The sequence below is a fragment of the Pestalotiopsis fici genome (genome assembly GCF_000516985.1).
Source record: "Pestalotiopsis fici W106-1 unplaced genomic scaffold PFICI_Scf_2, whole genome shotgun sequence".
Lineage (NCBI taxonomy): Eukaryota > Fungi > Ascomycota > Sordariomycetes > Amphisphaeriales > Sporocadaceae > Pestalotiopsis > Pestalotiopsis fici.
In genome coordinates, this window is record NW_006917092.1 from 622,916 (window position 1) to 636,864 (window position 13,949).

At 48.1% G+C, this 13,949-nt stretch overlaps 6 protein-coding genes across 6 annotated transcripts; 3 read left to right on the plus strand and 3 right to left on the minus strand.

Annotated features, from left to right (window-relative positions):
• Positions 1-991: 991 nt before the first annotated feature.
• PFICI_02354 (uncharacterized protein) lies at positions 992-2,821 on the plus strand (the record flags this gene model as incomplete). The annotated part of the gene is made up of 5 exons (XM_007830935.1): positions 992-1,212; positions 1,275-1,384; positions 1,459-1,967; positions 2,132-2,506; positions 2,561-2,821. The coding sequence occupies 5 exons, from the start codon at positions 992-994 to the stop codon at positions 2,819-2,821; spliced, it is 1,476 nt and encodes a 491-aa protein (XP_007829126.1).
• Positions 2,822-3,021: 200 nt separating this feature from the next.
• PFICI_02355 (uncharacterized protein) lies at positions 3,022-5,204 on the minus strand (the record flags this gene model as incomplete). The annotated part of the gene is made up of 2 exons (XM_007830936.1): positions 3,022-3,217; positions 3,268-5,204. 2 exons carry the CDS (start codon positions 5,202-5,204, stop codon positions 3,022-3,024), a joined length of 2,133 nt encoding a protein of 710 aa, XP_007829127.1.
• A 1,152-nt stretch (positions 5,205-6,356) lies between these two features.
• On the plus strand, positions 6,357-8,199 carry PFICI_02356 (uncharacterized protein; the record flags this gene model as incomplete). The annotated part of the gene is made up of 4 exons (XM_007830937.1): positions 6,357-6,642; positions 6,770-7,323; positions 7,398-8,049; positions 8,105-8,199. 4 exons carry the CDS (start codon positions 6,357-6,359, stop codon positions 8,197-8,199), a joined length of 1,587 nt encoding a protein of 528 aa, XP_007829128.1.
• A 112-nt stretch (positions 8,200-8,311) lies between these two features.
• PFICI_02357 (uncharacterized protein) lies at positions 8,312-10,263 on the minus strand (the record flags this gene model as incomplete). Its single annotated transcript, XM_007830938.1, has 3 exons — positions 8,312-9,330; positions 9,385-9,928; positions 9,991-10,263. 3 exons carry the CDS (start codon positions 10,261-10,263, stop codon positions 8,312-8,314), a joined length of 1,836 nt encoding a protein of 611 aa, XP_007829129.1.
• Positions 10,264-10,822: 559 nt separating this feature from the next.
• On the plus strand, positions 10,823-12,748 carry PFICI_02358 (uncharacterized protein; the record flags this gene model as incomplete). The annotated part of the gene is made up of 9 exons (XM_007830939.1): positions 10,823-11,116; positions 11,189-11,348; positions 11,403-11,417; positions 11,472-11,529; positions 11,579-11,794; positions 11,847-11,907; positions 11,973-12,005; positions 12,080-12,398; positions 12,453-12,748. The coding sequence occupies 9 exons, from the start codon at positions 10,823-10,825 to the stop codon at positions 12,746-12,748; spliced, it is 1,452 nt and encodes a 483-aa protein (XP_007829130.1).
• A 205-nt stretch (positions 12,749-12,953) lies between these two features.
• On the minus strand, positions 12,954-13,751 carry PFICI_02359 (uncharacterized protein; the record flags this gene model as incomplete). Its single annotated transcript, XM_007830940.1, has 1 exon — positions 12,954-13,751. The coding sequence occupies one exon, from the start codon at positions 13,749-13,751 to the stop codon at positions 12,954-12,956; it is 798 nt and encodes a 265-aa protein (XP_007829131.1).
• Positions 13,752-13,949: the final 198 nt, after the last annotated feature.

Genomic DNA, 13,949 nt, shown 5'->3' on the forward strand with positions numbered 1-13,949 from the left:
GCGCTGTTATCCCAGAAGGCTCCATCCTCGTCAAAGGTCGCCGCACTATGCCAGGTACCCGAGACTGCCTAAGCGATTGCTGCCGACGGGAATCTGTATGCAATACTTCAGGGCGAAATTCGAACAGCACGAGTATCCCGCCGATCATTTCCGGATTAAACCTTCAGTTCAGTCTACAAGTACGACATGCCATTTGAATTTCTAATCAACAGAATGCTCTGAAATTCAATGATAACGTTTCATCGGCAGAGTCGCTTCCCCTTACCGCGGCAAATTCATACGGCAGATGGGATTTCAAGCGATAACTAACAGATTGCGGATCTTTCTAGATCTGTGTGACTGCGGAACACATGGATCGTAGCGGGGTACGAAAAGCTTGGCGTAAATACACGAGGGGGAAGGCGAGCCTGCTCAAAAAAGTATTTAGTGAATAAAGTATAAAAATGGCAATTGTATTTACCTGCCATGATATTGAGAAACACAGTGGGGTACGCTAAAGCCATATTGTGTAATGTTCCAGGGGTGTAAACAGGGCCTGTAACGGAAGGCATGCAGTGATTAAACCTTCTTTCGATTATCGATACCCGAAAGCATGGGTTTTTCAAATTTCGCATGGATGATTTCTGACGCTAAGATCTAAAGATCATGGTCCCATCTCGTTGCACACCGGATGCACTGTGCCCAAGATCACTAGTCTATATTTTAACAGCAAAGTTAGTAAACGGGGTCGGCATTTATATAGTGAAGTTTTGAACGACTTTGATGCAGGGACGTACATGCATATGTAGCACAGGTGCGGTAGTTGTTGCAGAGACCCGTGTATGTGAGTGTTACTGGCACATTGCAATCATATAACTCTGAACTCGGTCGACTTTCAGCCACGTTCAACCCCAAAATCTGATAGGTACTATACAGACCTGTCTTATGCGCCGAAGAAAGTCAAATATCATCTTTGATATTTGATATAAACAGTTTTAGAACTGCAGCAGCGATGTCCAACATCCAGGAACCACAATATTCTCATCTGTCTAAGGAGGCGCCCGCCAGTCAGACTCCGTTTGTACTAGCTCTAGATGAAGTTGTTCCGACTGTTTCCGTCTCTCGACCTGTGCTGAATGGCGATTGGTCCATCGACCCTCGCAATCCCAAGACTTGGAGTCTGAGATGCCGGATCTATCACACGGCTATACCGGCAATCTACTGTTTTGTGGCGTGAGTCTGCATTCCATGTTATGGCTCTTAGCAATATAGTGCTCTGCTAAGTTGGACCTCAGAACGTTCAACACTTCGGTCTACGCGCCGGGCATTTACCAGCTAGCCGACCAGTTTCAAACGAGCGAAACCCTTGCGATTCTAGGACTCTCTATCTATCTTTTTGGTCTCGGTATGTAAGCAATATGAAATGTCTTCAAATAGTATCTCACATCTAGGAATAATGGCGCTGATGACCATGTTCAGCATTCGGTCCTATGATTGGTGGCCCCATATCTGAAAATTATGGTCGTAAGCCTGTCTATTTATACACGCTGCCAGTCTTCATTCTCGCAACAATGGGAGCTGGTCTTTCCAGAAATGTTGCTGCATTTGTCGTTTGCCGATTCCTTGCCGGCCTAGCGGGCGCGTCCTGTCTTGCCGTCTCAGCGGGCACGGTAGCTGACGTATGGGACATGGCGCTCGGGGGTGGCCTAGCAGCTGTATTGGTGGTACAAATGGGATTTTCCGGAGCATCCATCGCTCCTCTTGTGGGCGGGTATATCATCCAAACTCGCAATGACTGGCGCTGGACCATGTGGGCTGTCCTGATCATGACGGCCCCTCTACTCGCGGCCGTGGTGTGCTCCAAGGAGACATCTAAGAAGCAGATACTAAAACACGAGACAAAACCAGAGGGGTTACCAGATAGGCAGCGACTCCAATTACGGCTCATTCTTCTCCGCCCTATGATGATGCTTTTTATGGAGCCAATTGTGGGTACGTGTGAAAGAAGACGACTTCTTATCATTGATACTGCCTATGGAAACCTTGAATGCTAACTCAAATTACAAATAGTGAGTAATGCTTTATGCAACAGAATCGAAAAATTTCGATTTGATGGTTATTCTGGCAGAGAAGCTTACTTTTTATCGTCTAGGCGTCAATTACAGTCTATAATGCTTTTGTGTATGGTATCTTTTTTGCCTTTTTCCACGGTTATACATATGTCTTCGGAAGGGTGTATAACTTCACAAGCGCGGAGGTTGGATTGACATTCATTGGAATATTTATTGGTGTGACTTTGGCAGTCCCGACTTTTATCGTGGTGAACAAGACTCTATACGCCAAGGCAAAAGCCAAGGCACCAGATGGAAGGCCGCCGCCAGAAGAGAGGCTTTACAGTTCAATACTAGGTTCCATAGGGATTTCAGTCTCCCTATTCTGGTTTGCATGGACGGCACGGGCTGACGTTCACTGGATCGTTCCTACGGCAGCAGGGGCATTGTTTGGCTGGGGTATTGTTTCCTTATTTGTAAGTGTTTCCCGTGAGCCTTTCTTGAACGCGAGATATTTCTAACCGATATAGCTCGGCATGGTGATCTACTTGATCGAGACTTATCAGGCCAACCACGGGGCTTCGGCCAACGCTGCTCTCACGTTCCTTCGTTTCTCTGTTGGCGCCAGCTTCCCCCTCTTTGTGATACAGATGTACGACAGGCTCGGGATTTCGTGGGCCATTAGCCTCATCGGATTTATTAGTGTGGTATTGTTACCTATTCCTTGGGTTTTGTATCGATGGGGTCCCTTTTTGAGAAGCAAAAGCACCTTTGGGCCTTCAAAAATATAAAATGGTAGTACGGGATGATGCTGAGTAGCTCACACCAGAATAATTGTCCTATTATACAGCTAGTATCTAAAATAAAGAGTGAAAATTCAAGATGGCCTAAATCTACGAAAGAATTGTGCGAGCAAAGAGACTCAATGAACCCCCGTTTGTCATCCGAAGGGTGCCACTGTCCTCAGCCACACTGTGGCGTATCAAGTAGTTCAGGAGCGAATGCCAATGTCATGGTAGAAGGCGTCCTGCTTTGGTTCCCGTCCAAGAAAATCCTTCAACATGTCTATTGGATTCCGGCTTCCGCCCGGTTGGAGTATAAGACGCCTGTATCTCTTGCCTACGTCGCTATCTCGGAGGTTGTCTTTGAATGCACTGTGGAAGATGTCTGCCGAATAGACCTGGGAACTTCAAGGTGTCAATTAGAGGTAGTGAAATGACGGATCGCAATAACTCACAAGAGGTAAGAGTAGTAGTTGCAAGCCGAGCCCTCGATAAAGTGTACCGTGGTCGCAAAGTAGTGTCCGTAGTCGAATGTTTCCGTATCACTGGCGCGGATCAAGCCAATTTCTTCCCTTTTCTGGTGAAACCACTGCTTCATATCTGCCATTGATAGTTCGCTCTCCCCATGAATGAGCATGTCGAATTTGGCGAGAACAATCTGCCTCAGGGTCCCCAGAACATCTACGAAACGGGTCGAGGCCAATTTCTCGGCAACTTCTAGCGGCAGCTTCTCTGCCGGCAATTCTGCCTTGTTGTGCTCATTTTTCCAGATTTCGGCGTATTCCTCCGAAATGTAGGAATAGTGCTTGGTGAAGGAGGATAATTGCGAGGGCGTCCAGCACCAGTTCTCCAACATCTGGCTGGGCATTTCAACAAAGTCAAAAGGGCAGCGATGGCCGTGCAGCCCTGCATACCGCGTGCGTGAGAGAAGATCATGCATCCCGTGTCCCAGTTCGTGAAACATTTGAATGACATTGGCGTGCTGTAGCAACGAAGGCCTGTCAGAAGACGGTGGTGGAAAATTTGTCAAGAGTGCGGTCGCGCATTGATGCCGTTCCCCATTCACGCCTGAAAACCCCGGGTGGATGCTGAAGTTTGCGCATGTTGAATACTTTCCCTGTCTTGCGAATAGATCCGTGTACAAGTACCCGATGAAATCATTCTGGCTTTTGGCATCCCGTTCCCAGACAGTGAACATCTTGACATCTTTGTGCCAGGTCAGAGTAGCTGGGTCTACAGCAAGCCTTTGGCACACATTTTTGCCCACCTCGTAAAATTTGATTGCGAAGACATCCTCGAATATCTCAAGCATCCCACCGAGGACAGGTTCAACTGGGAAATACTCAGAGATCTGGCGGTTGTCCACCTCGTATAAACGTTCCAGGTGCTTTTCATGATAGTAGTCCTTGTCCCAAACATAGAACCCGTCCGAACCGTCGTCGTGCGACTCTGCTCGCTTGATCCCTTCAAGGTTTCGTAGTCCTTCCCGGCCCAAAGGCATCAAAGCGTCCTGGAGTTGAGTCAAGAATGATTCAATATTGGCGGGGTCACCAGCCATCTTCCTCTCTAGAGTCTTGGTCGCAAAGCTTTTGGAACCCAGAAGCCTCGCCTGCTGAAGTCTCAGTCGTATAACGTCGGCGAATGGGTCCAAAGCAGCTGAAACCGAGTGCTCATACTGCTGAAGTATCGCTTTTCGAACACAGCTGTCATGTACTTGTGCCAAGACTGTTCTTTGCGTGGAGTGCTTGAGGGGAACACCGAATGTTTCAACGCCGGAAGTTTCGTCCATGTTTCGTTGAAAAGAATTGAGCACGCTTGATGTCACGCCGGCGAGATTTTCTCGAGTCAACCAGATTACGTCCTTGTTATCGATGAGGACACGATTGAAATCAGCACGCCGAAGCGCAATGTCTTCCTTGATCTTGGTGAGTTTGGCGCTGTTTTCCATATCAAGTTCGCAGCCCGCGCCCACGAAATTGTGATACCATTTTTCAGTAAGCCTCTTTGACTCCGCATCCAAGTTAATGCTGTGTAGCTGGCTGTAGACTACTTGGATCCTCTGGAATATGTCTTTTCGAGAAAACCATGATTCATAGATCTTTCGGCAACGCATGTGGGCTTTGCTTGCCTCGAGACGCAGTTGAGCATCACTCGAGGCAGCCTCCAGGAGCCCAGCTCGCCCACCACAAATTGCCAACGGACCCTCGGCGAGAGCCATTGGGAGAATGGCGCTGTCAAACGTGGCATCTTTCGGCTGGCAGGTAAGTACAGTCTCGATGGCGGTTTTCAGTGCTGATTCAGCCTCGAGAAGGTTTTGCGTCAGAGACTCAGCAGTATCCGTAAATGTTGGCAAGTCCAAAGGGAAAGGAAAACCAGAAAATGATGGCTCCATGATAATTTGAACAGGTAACTATGTGTACTTGAGAATAGTCAGGTAAAATGAATGGACAGACAACTATCAATATTGAACAGACAAAATAGCAGAGGCAATTTTTGAACAGTACTTATAGGATCTCTTTCAGTAGGGCTATATAATTATCACAGCTAAAGTTCTTGTAGCACATGTCAGCGAATACTGATATTATATCATTGAAAGAATTAGTGCAGGGCGTGATCACATCCTTCTGCAGATGCACCTTGTGATCATGCAGGTAAGAGGGGTTCGCAAGTCTTATTGGAGTAGCTAAGAGCAGATCTAGGATATTTGCTGGATATAGGGCATCTTATTTCCGAACTGTATGCCCCTGATGCTGTTTAGCGAGCCGTATGACAGTTGGTCTGAGAATGAATAATCTGTTCTCATATAGCTTTCATATCTGCTTTTATCTTTGTACAATTATAGAAAGTGGCCTTTGAAGCACATGTAAGAGAATCAGTCTGGTTGCACTGCCAAGGTTTCCCCAGCATTACAGGTAGTGTGTAAAAGAAAGAACTAGCGCCTACAGTCCACTAAACACACCTGTAGGCGCCTTTGAGTGCTGTAATAGTCGTGTCCGCCACCTAGCATGAGCCTCCACCTTGTACAATCAGGCCGGCACGCAACAAAGGGAATCCCACACCAGTTTCTTCGGATCGCGGTAATCATTGATTCCACGGATCCCACTCGGCTTCTTGTTCCCTTTGGTTTTCCACGGCCCGGATGCACCGCGATGTAGTACCTGCAGGGTTCCTTGTAGCATTGTGATTGGAAGAATTTTACCCCTCTCCCTCGCACTCCTCTGGTCCGAAGTACTTTAATTAACCAAAATCTAGATGATAAATGCTTCTCCTTTTTTTCTTTTTTTTTTCTTAAAAAAAAAAGAAGCGGAAAACAAAAAAGAGACAATTAGGACACAGCAAAGAAATCACGGGGAAAAGAAATAACATATAATCAATAATAAAACCAATCCAAGCACGCGCATAACCTTCTGTATTCCCGGGATGAGCGCCAGCTACATATTCCTTAAGGTACTTCTGTATCGTTCCATGCCCTGTCAGCACGCCGTTCGACTCGGAGCAACTACTTGATCCTTTACCAACTCGAACGCAACAGCGAAAGACTAGGATGCGGAAACATCAAGACACATCTGCTGGCGATGCTGAGAAGAAGCGAAGACAAAACCGAATCGCACAACAGAGTTCCCGGTCAAGACAAAATGCATATGTACGCAATCTGGAGGCTCTTGTCGAGGCCGTCAAGGTCAAGTGCAACGAGGACGATGCGAGCAAGTATTCAAAACTTCTCAAGGCGCATTTGCAGCTTATAGAGGAGAAGCGGGAACTGGAAGACGCATTCCTGCGATTAAGGCAGAGGTTGCTTAGCATTGGAAACATGTCAGTTACGGCAGCGGGTAAGTAAATGGTCGTCGCCCCACGCCGGCCACTGGGGAAATTGCTAGTATCTCACAGAGTAAATAGAAGATCCGAGCTTTAGTCGATATCTTCATACTCAATCAAGTGACGACACGCCTACTACAGACTCTGGGCCGACAGACTCAACGCCAACCGCCCAGTCGCCGCATTCAATCAATGAAGCTGCCACCGCGGGACTATTGCCCCAAAGGATGGGCCCCTTGCATGCTGACACGGGCGTTGGGCAAGCCAACGAACCTGAATTGACCCACCCGACGATCGCGCACCATCATACTCCTGCATCAGCGCAAAATGGACTTTTTGTCCCCGAAATTCATTGGTCGGCCGACACGGGCGATACAGTACCAGACCAGAGCATTGACTTACAGGCAATGACACCAACGCCTGGCCTTGTAACGATGCAGGCTCGTATACCAAGACCCATTTTTGAGACCTATACATCCAATACAGGCACTATCAGCAACGCCGCCATTTTCGCACAGCAAGTTTACTTCGCGGCAAGTAAAGTGCTGACAGGAGCATCGACAAATAGCCTCATTCTGCCGATCGGATACAAGCAATCACCCCATCCACCAGGAGATCTCGTTAACGAAATCGCATCTAGCGCTGTCGAAGTAATCGGTTCATTAGCCGGTTTGAATACTTATATATATGGCGTTGTAGGTTTTCTCAGTTTTTATAATGATGTGATCATTTGCAAATTTACTAACGCCTTTGCTGATTGGAACCGTAGAGATTCGCAAATTGTATGGAGCAGGTCTTGCGCTGGCGCTTGACCAACGACCAAGAGGTACGAATGGCCATATCCGAGCCCTTTCGGCCTACGACTCTGCAGCGCAAAACGCCGACACACCCCGTCGTCATAGACTTTATCAATTGGCCGTCCATAAGAGACCAAATGATTCTCATGTCGAACAAGATCGATCTGGACGCCATGTGCCGCGATCTCGTTTTGAACACGGTGGTGGAGATACCGCACCGTCAAATCGCAGTTCGTGTGCACGATGTACTGTTCCAACATGTCCTACCACGTATCCAAGGATGCAGTACACATGGCGAAATATCTATGCTTTTCAATTCAAAGTGGATATACCTGACAATACCTTCGTCAAGTCAAGGCCCGCGTCACGGCACAGCCTCGCCCATCGAGGATGCCCTTGCTATGGAGATTGCGAACCGGATTCAGCGGCGCAGCAATGGAGCCCCGACTGTACAAGACGTCAATAGCATGCTACCTATACCAGGAGCCATGGGACTTAGCACTGGAAGCGTACTTACAACCCTTCTTCCTGGTATGCTCAACGACTTTGGCATTGGCAGGATTGAAACATGGAAAGTGTCACATGACTTTGCTAGAAAGTATCCATACATCAACTGTTCTTCCGGTATAGCGTCTACAAAGCCAAAATACAGAGACTCATGTACTAATACGAGACTTAGTAATATCGGCGTATGAGATGGTTCCTTGTCCCGTGGATCTAGGGACCACTGAATCCTGTTCAGACCCGCCGAGCTGGGAGGAAATATCTTTCTAATTGAAACCTCTTACGAATCAAATGATAGCTTACACAAGGACCGGGTATACTATGAGAGGAAAACAAAGATTGTTTGTTTCATGAGACTGGCTTCTATTCTCAACTCTTCTAATCAAGAAGCCAAGTCGTGAACCATATCTGCCATCTTTCTCACTCTGGCTTCTTCCGCAGGGAGATCAGGTTGAAATTTCGTGAAGCGTTCGTCCAGCTCAGCGCTATTAATATAAGGGCTTAAATCCGGCTCATCCGACATCATGTCCTTTGTAAAGCCAAGTCCCATAAACTCCCACATGTTCAAGGAATTGTCATATTGGATCTCAAAGTTTTCAAAGCGCGGCTGCTTCATGGCTTGACAAAAGTGCAGCGAGCTCCCGGGCCAGATGGCATTGACGCGGCCGGTTCTGCTGTCCTTGTACCAGGAGCGGCACTTTGGATCATCCCAGGCAGTGCCAGCCACCCACGCCTGGGTGTGCTCATTGAAAGCATCCGTCACCGATTGTTTGGGGCAAAGGGAGTGAATATGCTCGCGTTGAACCTTTTGCACCATTTGTACAATATACTTGGCGACGGCCTGCAGGGCCCCCATGACGCTGCCGTTGGCAATGGGGAAGGACGGGCCCATGACGGTAAAGTAATTTGGCATGTCCGGCACCGCCACGCTCAGGTAACCCTCTGGAATGCTTTTCCACTTGTCCTGGAGCGATACGCCATTTCTCCCGATGATGGGGTAGCGCGGTCGGAAGCTGACGTCGAACCCCGTGGCACAGATGATGGTGTCCACCTCGACCTCGTCGCCGTTGGAGCCAATGATGCTGTGGGGCGTCACCTTTGTCACGGCGCATCGGTGAATATTGACGTTGGCTTCTTGCACGGCACGCATATAGGGGTTTCCAGGAGTCAAGCGGCGGCAGCCAACAGCAAAATCGGGAAGTAGCTGCTGGAAGATCTGGTCGTCGGTAATGTATCGCCTCATCCGATCAGTAAAATGTTTGCGGATCATCTTTGCCTCTGCGCTGTTGACCATGAATGCCTTGAGACCAGCGACTGTATTCAGCTTGTCTTCAATGAATTTTGCCTTGTTGACGAGCGCATCGGCATTTTCCCTCAGGATTGATTTGTCCTCGTCGGAATCTAGCATGATTAAGTTTGGAACGATGCGATTGTTTTGACTGTGGGTCGACTCACAGTGAAAATTGTCCCCTGCGTGGTCGGCAAACTCGGCAAACCATACTGGTGTTCGTACAAACACATCCAACTGCTTAACATGTGGTTGCATGGTCGGCACGACTTGGATCGATGTTGCACCGGATCCTATGACTGCCACACGCTCGTCTTTCCATTCGTCCTGGCCATAATCGGCGGGCCATCTGGCAGTATGGATCAGACGGCCCTTGAATGAATGCAGTCCTTCAACATCGTCGGGGAACTTCCAAGAGTTCAATATCCCGCCTGCTCCAATCAGAATATCGCATGTGTCTGTTCTGACCTCGCCAGTGACGGAGTCCTGGATCTTCAGGTGCCATTTTCCTTTCTCCTCGTCCCAAGTACATCCCATGACGGCAGAATTGAAGGTGATGTACTTTCTGAGCTCGAAACACTCGACTACTCTGCTGAGATAGCGAAATATATCCTCGGATGGACTCAGGTATTTCGGCCAGTCCGGATAGAGAGCAAATCCAAATGTATATGCATGAGATGGCACATCGCAAGCCGCACCAGGGTACCTGTTCTGTAATGTCTGTTAGTCCACAAGCAAATCAAGACCAATGAGTAGGTATAGAATTTGCATACCTCCAGCCATGTGCCACCAATGTCGCCATTCTTCTCATAGACTACGTGCTCGAGGTTTTCGCCATGCTTCTGAAACAGGTATGACAGAAAGATACCACTGATGCCTGCACCAATCGTCACGACCTTGACGTGCTTACTACACGCATCCAGGATAACATCGGGGATCTGGTATTCTCCTTTCTTATGGCCAATTCTATAACCGTATTTGCCTCCCGGCTGGTCGTTCGGAATACATTCGTCTGCGCCGTTTACTTTACTGGGATCGAAGACCATCTTGCTGAAGTTTGCGGAACCCTGGCAATAACAATAGTTGTAGAATTTGGAGAGAATGAAGGAGATGGCATGGATTGCATATCGCATTGGTCTCGTACTTGCGCCGGCTACCTGCTTTAAGTATGGCCGAACATCCCAGATACGAGATATAACCGCGGGCACATGTGTGATGGGGGAGGCAAGTCCGAGTTCTGCCCACCGTGCAGTCTACATCTGAAGTCAATTCTGTCGGCAGAAGCGGATTCAACTTGGTTGTTCCTATTGTTCTTTTGGAAATGCATCACCCGTACCAAAGATGATTGATGCTTTAGCATGTTCCGGTCGTATAGTACGAATGTGTCAGCAGTCCCTTGAATGCTGCTTTTCCGTGGTCCGGAAAACGACGCCAACGGGGACGGGTTAGATTGTTGTGACTCCGAAGTAGGGCCAAGGGGACTGGAGAACTCCCATAGAAAACATACTAGAATTTGATAAGAAGCAATGATGCGGTGTGTTCGATGATTTCAGATTCGACATTTGTAAACACAACCCTCTACTTTGCTTGCATCTCATGTGCGCCATGAGTTCTCGGCTTGGCTTCTCAACATTCCACAATGTCATTGACGAACAGCTCTCCCCTACCGTAAAAGCACGACGATGCACGAACCCTTCGACTCTGGAGGATAACCCAGCTGCGCCTTTATCGACCCAGGACGACGTAGACCGCGCCGTCGCAAATGCAAGGAAAGCCTTTGCAACCTGGTCACAGGTACCACTCGATGCCCGGAAGCAAGCGGTCATTGACTTTGCCCATGCTCTATCGAAAGAAGTCGATGGCTTTGCCGAGATGCTTACTAAGGAGAAAGGCCGCCCGGTAAGTCCTTGTCAGCTTTAGGGGAGATTTCGCATGTGCCATTCAAGATTGAACACAAGCTTACAATTAAAGCTTGTGCTTGCTAAAGCTGAAGTCCAAATCGGGGTTCAGTGGTTGATACAACAAGCTCAGATGGACTTTAGGGACGAGGAGGTCTGGGAAAAGAGTGACAAGACGATCCTTACGAGATACACCCCATTAGGTATTGCTGTCGGTATCGTGCCATGGAACTGTAAGTATAGCTTCCCACAGATACAATTGTATCACTCGCTGAACAAGAAAATAGTCCCAATTACTATCGGTAAGTGCTTGCCTAGACCTCGAGGTCAGAATGTGCACATTAACAAGTGACTAGCATGTGGCAAGATTGCACCCGCCCTCATAACTGGCAATGTCTTTATCATGAAACCTTCGTAAGCCTTTAATTTGCGCTTTACCAGCCATAGATGCTGATGTTCATAGTCCATTCACTCCATACTGCGCTCTCAAGCTTTGCGAGTTCGCTCAGGCTTACTTTCCGCCAGGTGTCTTTCAGTGTCTTAGCGGTGACGATGATCTTGGGCCAATGCTCACCCACCATGAAGGGGTTGACAAGATCAGTTTTACCGGCTCCACCGAGGTGGGAAGAAGGGTGATCAAAGCTTGTAGTGAGACCTTCAAGCGGGTCACGCTCGAACTGTGAGCTACAGCAAATGCTCTTGTGGGATTACGATACTGACCTTGACTCAAGGGGCGGCAACGATGCGGCAATTGTTTTTCCGGATGTTGACATTCCCACCACAGCCGCTGCGGTACGTTTTTATCCGATAAATTCGGGTCGAATATGACGATTGATCATTCTGTTTCTTACCACCAGCTTGCACAATTGTCATGGTTCAACTCCGGTCAAGTAAGTAATCGTCGAAAGATTGAGACTTTTTTTTTTTTTCTTTTTTGGGTTCTACAACTAAGAAAACGTTCCAGGTCTGTGTGGCCGTCAAGCGCATCTATGTGCACGCATCTATATACGACGAATTTCTGAAGGCGTTTACGGCGATCACGCAATCTCTCGTGGTAGGCGACGGCTTTGTCGATGGAACCACGATCGGACCAGTATCAAACTCGCTTCAATACAATCGAGTGCGCGATTTGATATCAGATGTCATTTCTCAGGGACAGTCCGTTTCCTATGGCGGCCGGGCGCATGCATCGTCCAAGGGAAACTCCATTGGGTATTTTATCGAACCAGTCATTGTGGACAACCCGCCAGACACTTCTCGCGTCGTTCAGGAGGAGCCATTTGGTAGGCCGACACAAAGCTATATTACGCTTACAGCTAGATGACTGACTTGTACAGGCCCCGTTGTTCCTCTAATGCAGTGGAATACTGAAGATGAAGTCATTCAAAGGGCTAATGCGACCAAGTTTGGTCTCGGAGCTTCGGTTTGGTCCGCAGACATTTCAGTGGCCAAGCGCGTAGCGAGAAGACTAGAGGCAGGTACAGTGTGGATCAATAACCACATGCAATTGGACCCTACGGTTGCGAATGGGCCGTACAAGCACTCTGGCCTTGGTGTCGAGTATGGAGTTGCGGGCATGAGAAGCTATTGCAACGTGCAATCGATCCATGTCTCAAAGCCTGAACTTGCATGAACACTAAACAGATAGGTTATAGTTGAAGTGTCTATTATTTATTGTTTCCTGGTCGTGCGCACATGTGGTGGAGGCCGGATATTCATTTTCCTGAATGAGCAATGATTTGTATTAGTAACTGGTAGGGATACTAGCGCGTGACATTTTTCTTTAAATTCTATTGATCCGCCTGATTCCATTCGACCCAGTAAACGCAGCAGCAGCATCAGTGTCCCACTTCATGTTGTAAATGTGCATTTGGCTCATCATGCTTGTCAATCGCCTTTAGCAGGTAGTAAGTGTTGAGAAGCAGAGAAAAACCAAAGGAGGCGGCTGGAACCCAAAATGCCATCGCTCCATGCCAAGCAAAAGCCCCTCGCTTGCTACAATGAATACCCAAGGCTCCAAGAAATCCCAGGGGCCAGATCGAAGAGGCATAGGCAACCCAGCGAGGAAATAGGGGAACTTCCCTTGTATCGCTCAGTATCGCCCAGGAAAAGGCAAAGTTGGAGCCGATAAAGGTGACAAAAGGGATCGCCGTAATCATCCACGTCATGTCGTTGAGAAGAAGCGTGAGCTCAAGAGGTCGATCAAGCCGGAAAACCGTGATGCAGAAGAATAATGATGGGAGAGTGATGGAGTAGGCAGAAATGGTACCGCTGATGGACTGGCAGGCAATCATGGTGTGCGTGCAGCCCGGAATTCTCGCCATTTGACCAGATGTAGCCGCCACAAAGGCACAGTAAAACATGCCGGTGAATTGCATCAGACCGGCGCCGGCCTTGAATCCAGCTTCATGTGAGCGATAGTGAGCGACTACCTCTTCTGCTGTGCGATAGGGCGCAATGGGAGGTAAAAGGTCTGCAGTGAGAAAGAGTAAAAAGAAGAAGAATGCAGAAATAGGTCCTGACCAAACGCAAAGCTTGTCAAACGTTTTGGCGCTTGGTTTTCCTTTCAAGTGCGCTCCAATCCGAGATGACAGAGCATTTCGGCTGGAAGCTGACAGGGGCTTTTCGGGGCCCATTTTCGCTTCTTTTTTTTTTAGAAGAAGTGAACAAAAAATGAACGATGGGCAGTACGTTTTCTTAAAATCTGCATTACTAGTGACATACACAAAGACCCGGATCTGAAGTTACTCGGAGAGTTGATTGTTACAAGCTCCAACATTTGGCATTGTGGTACGGATTCGTTTTCCGAGATGTTCAAATGTCATTGTCTGCTA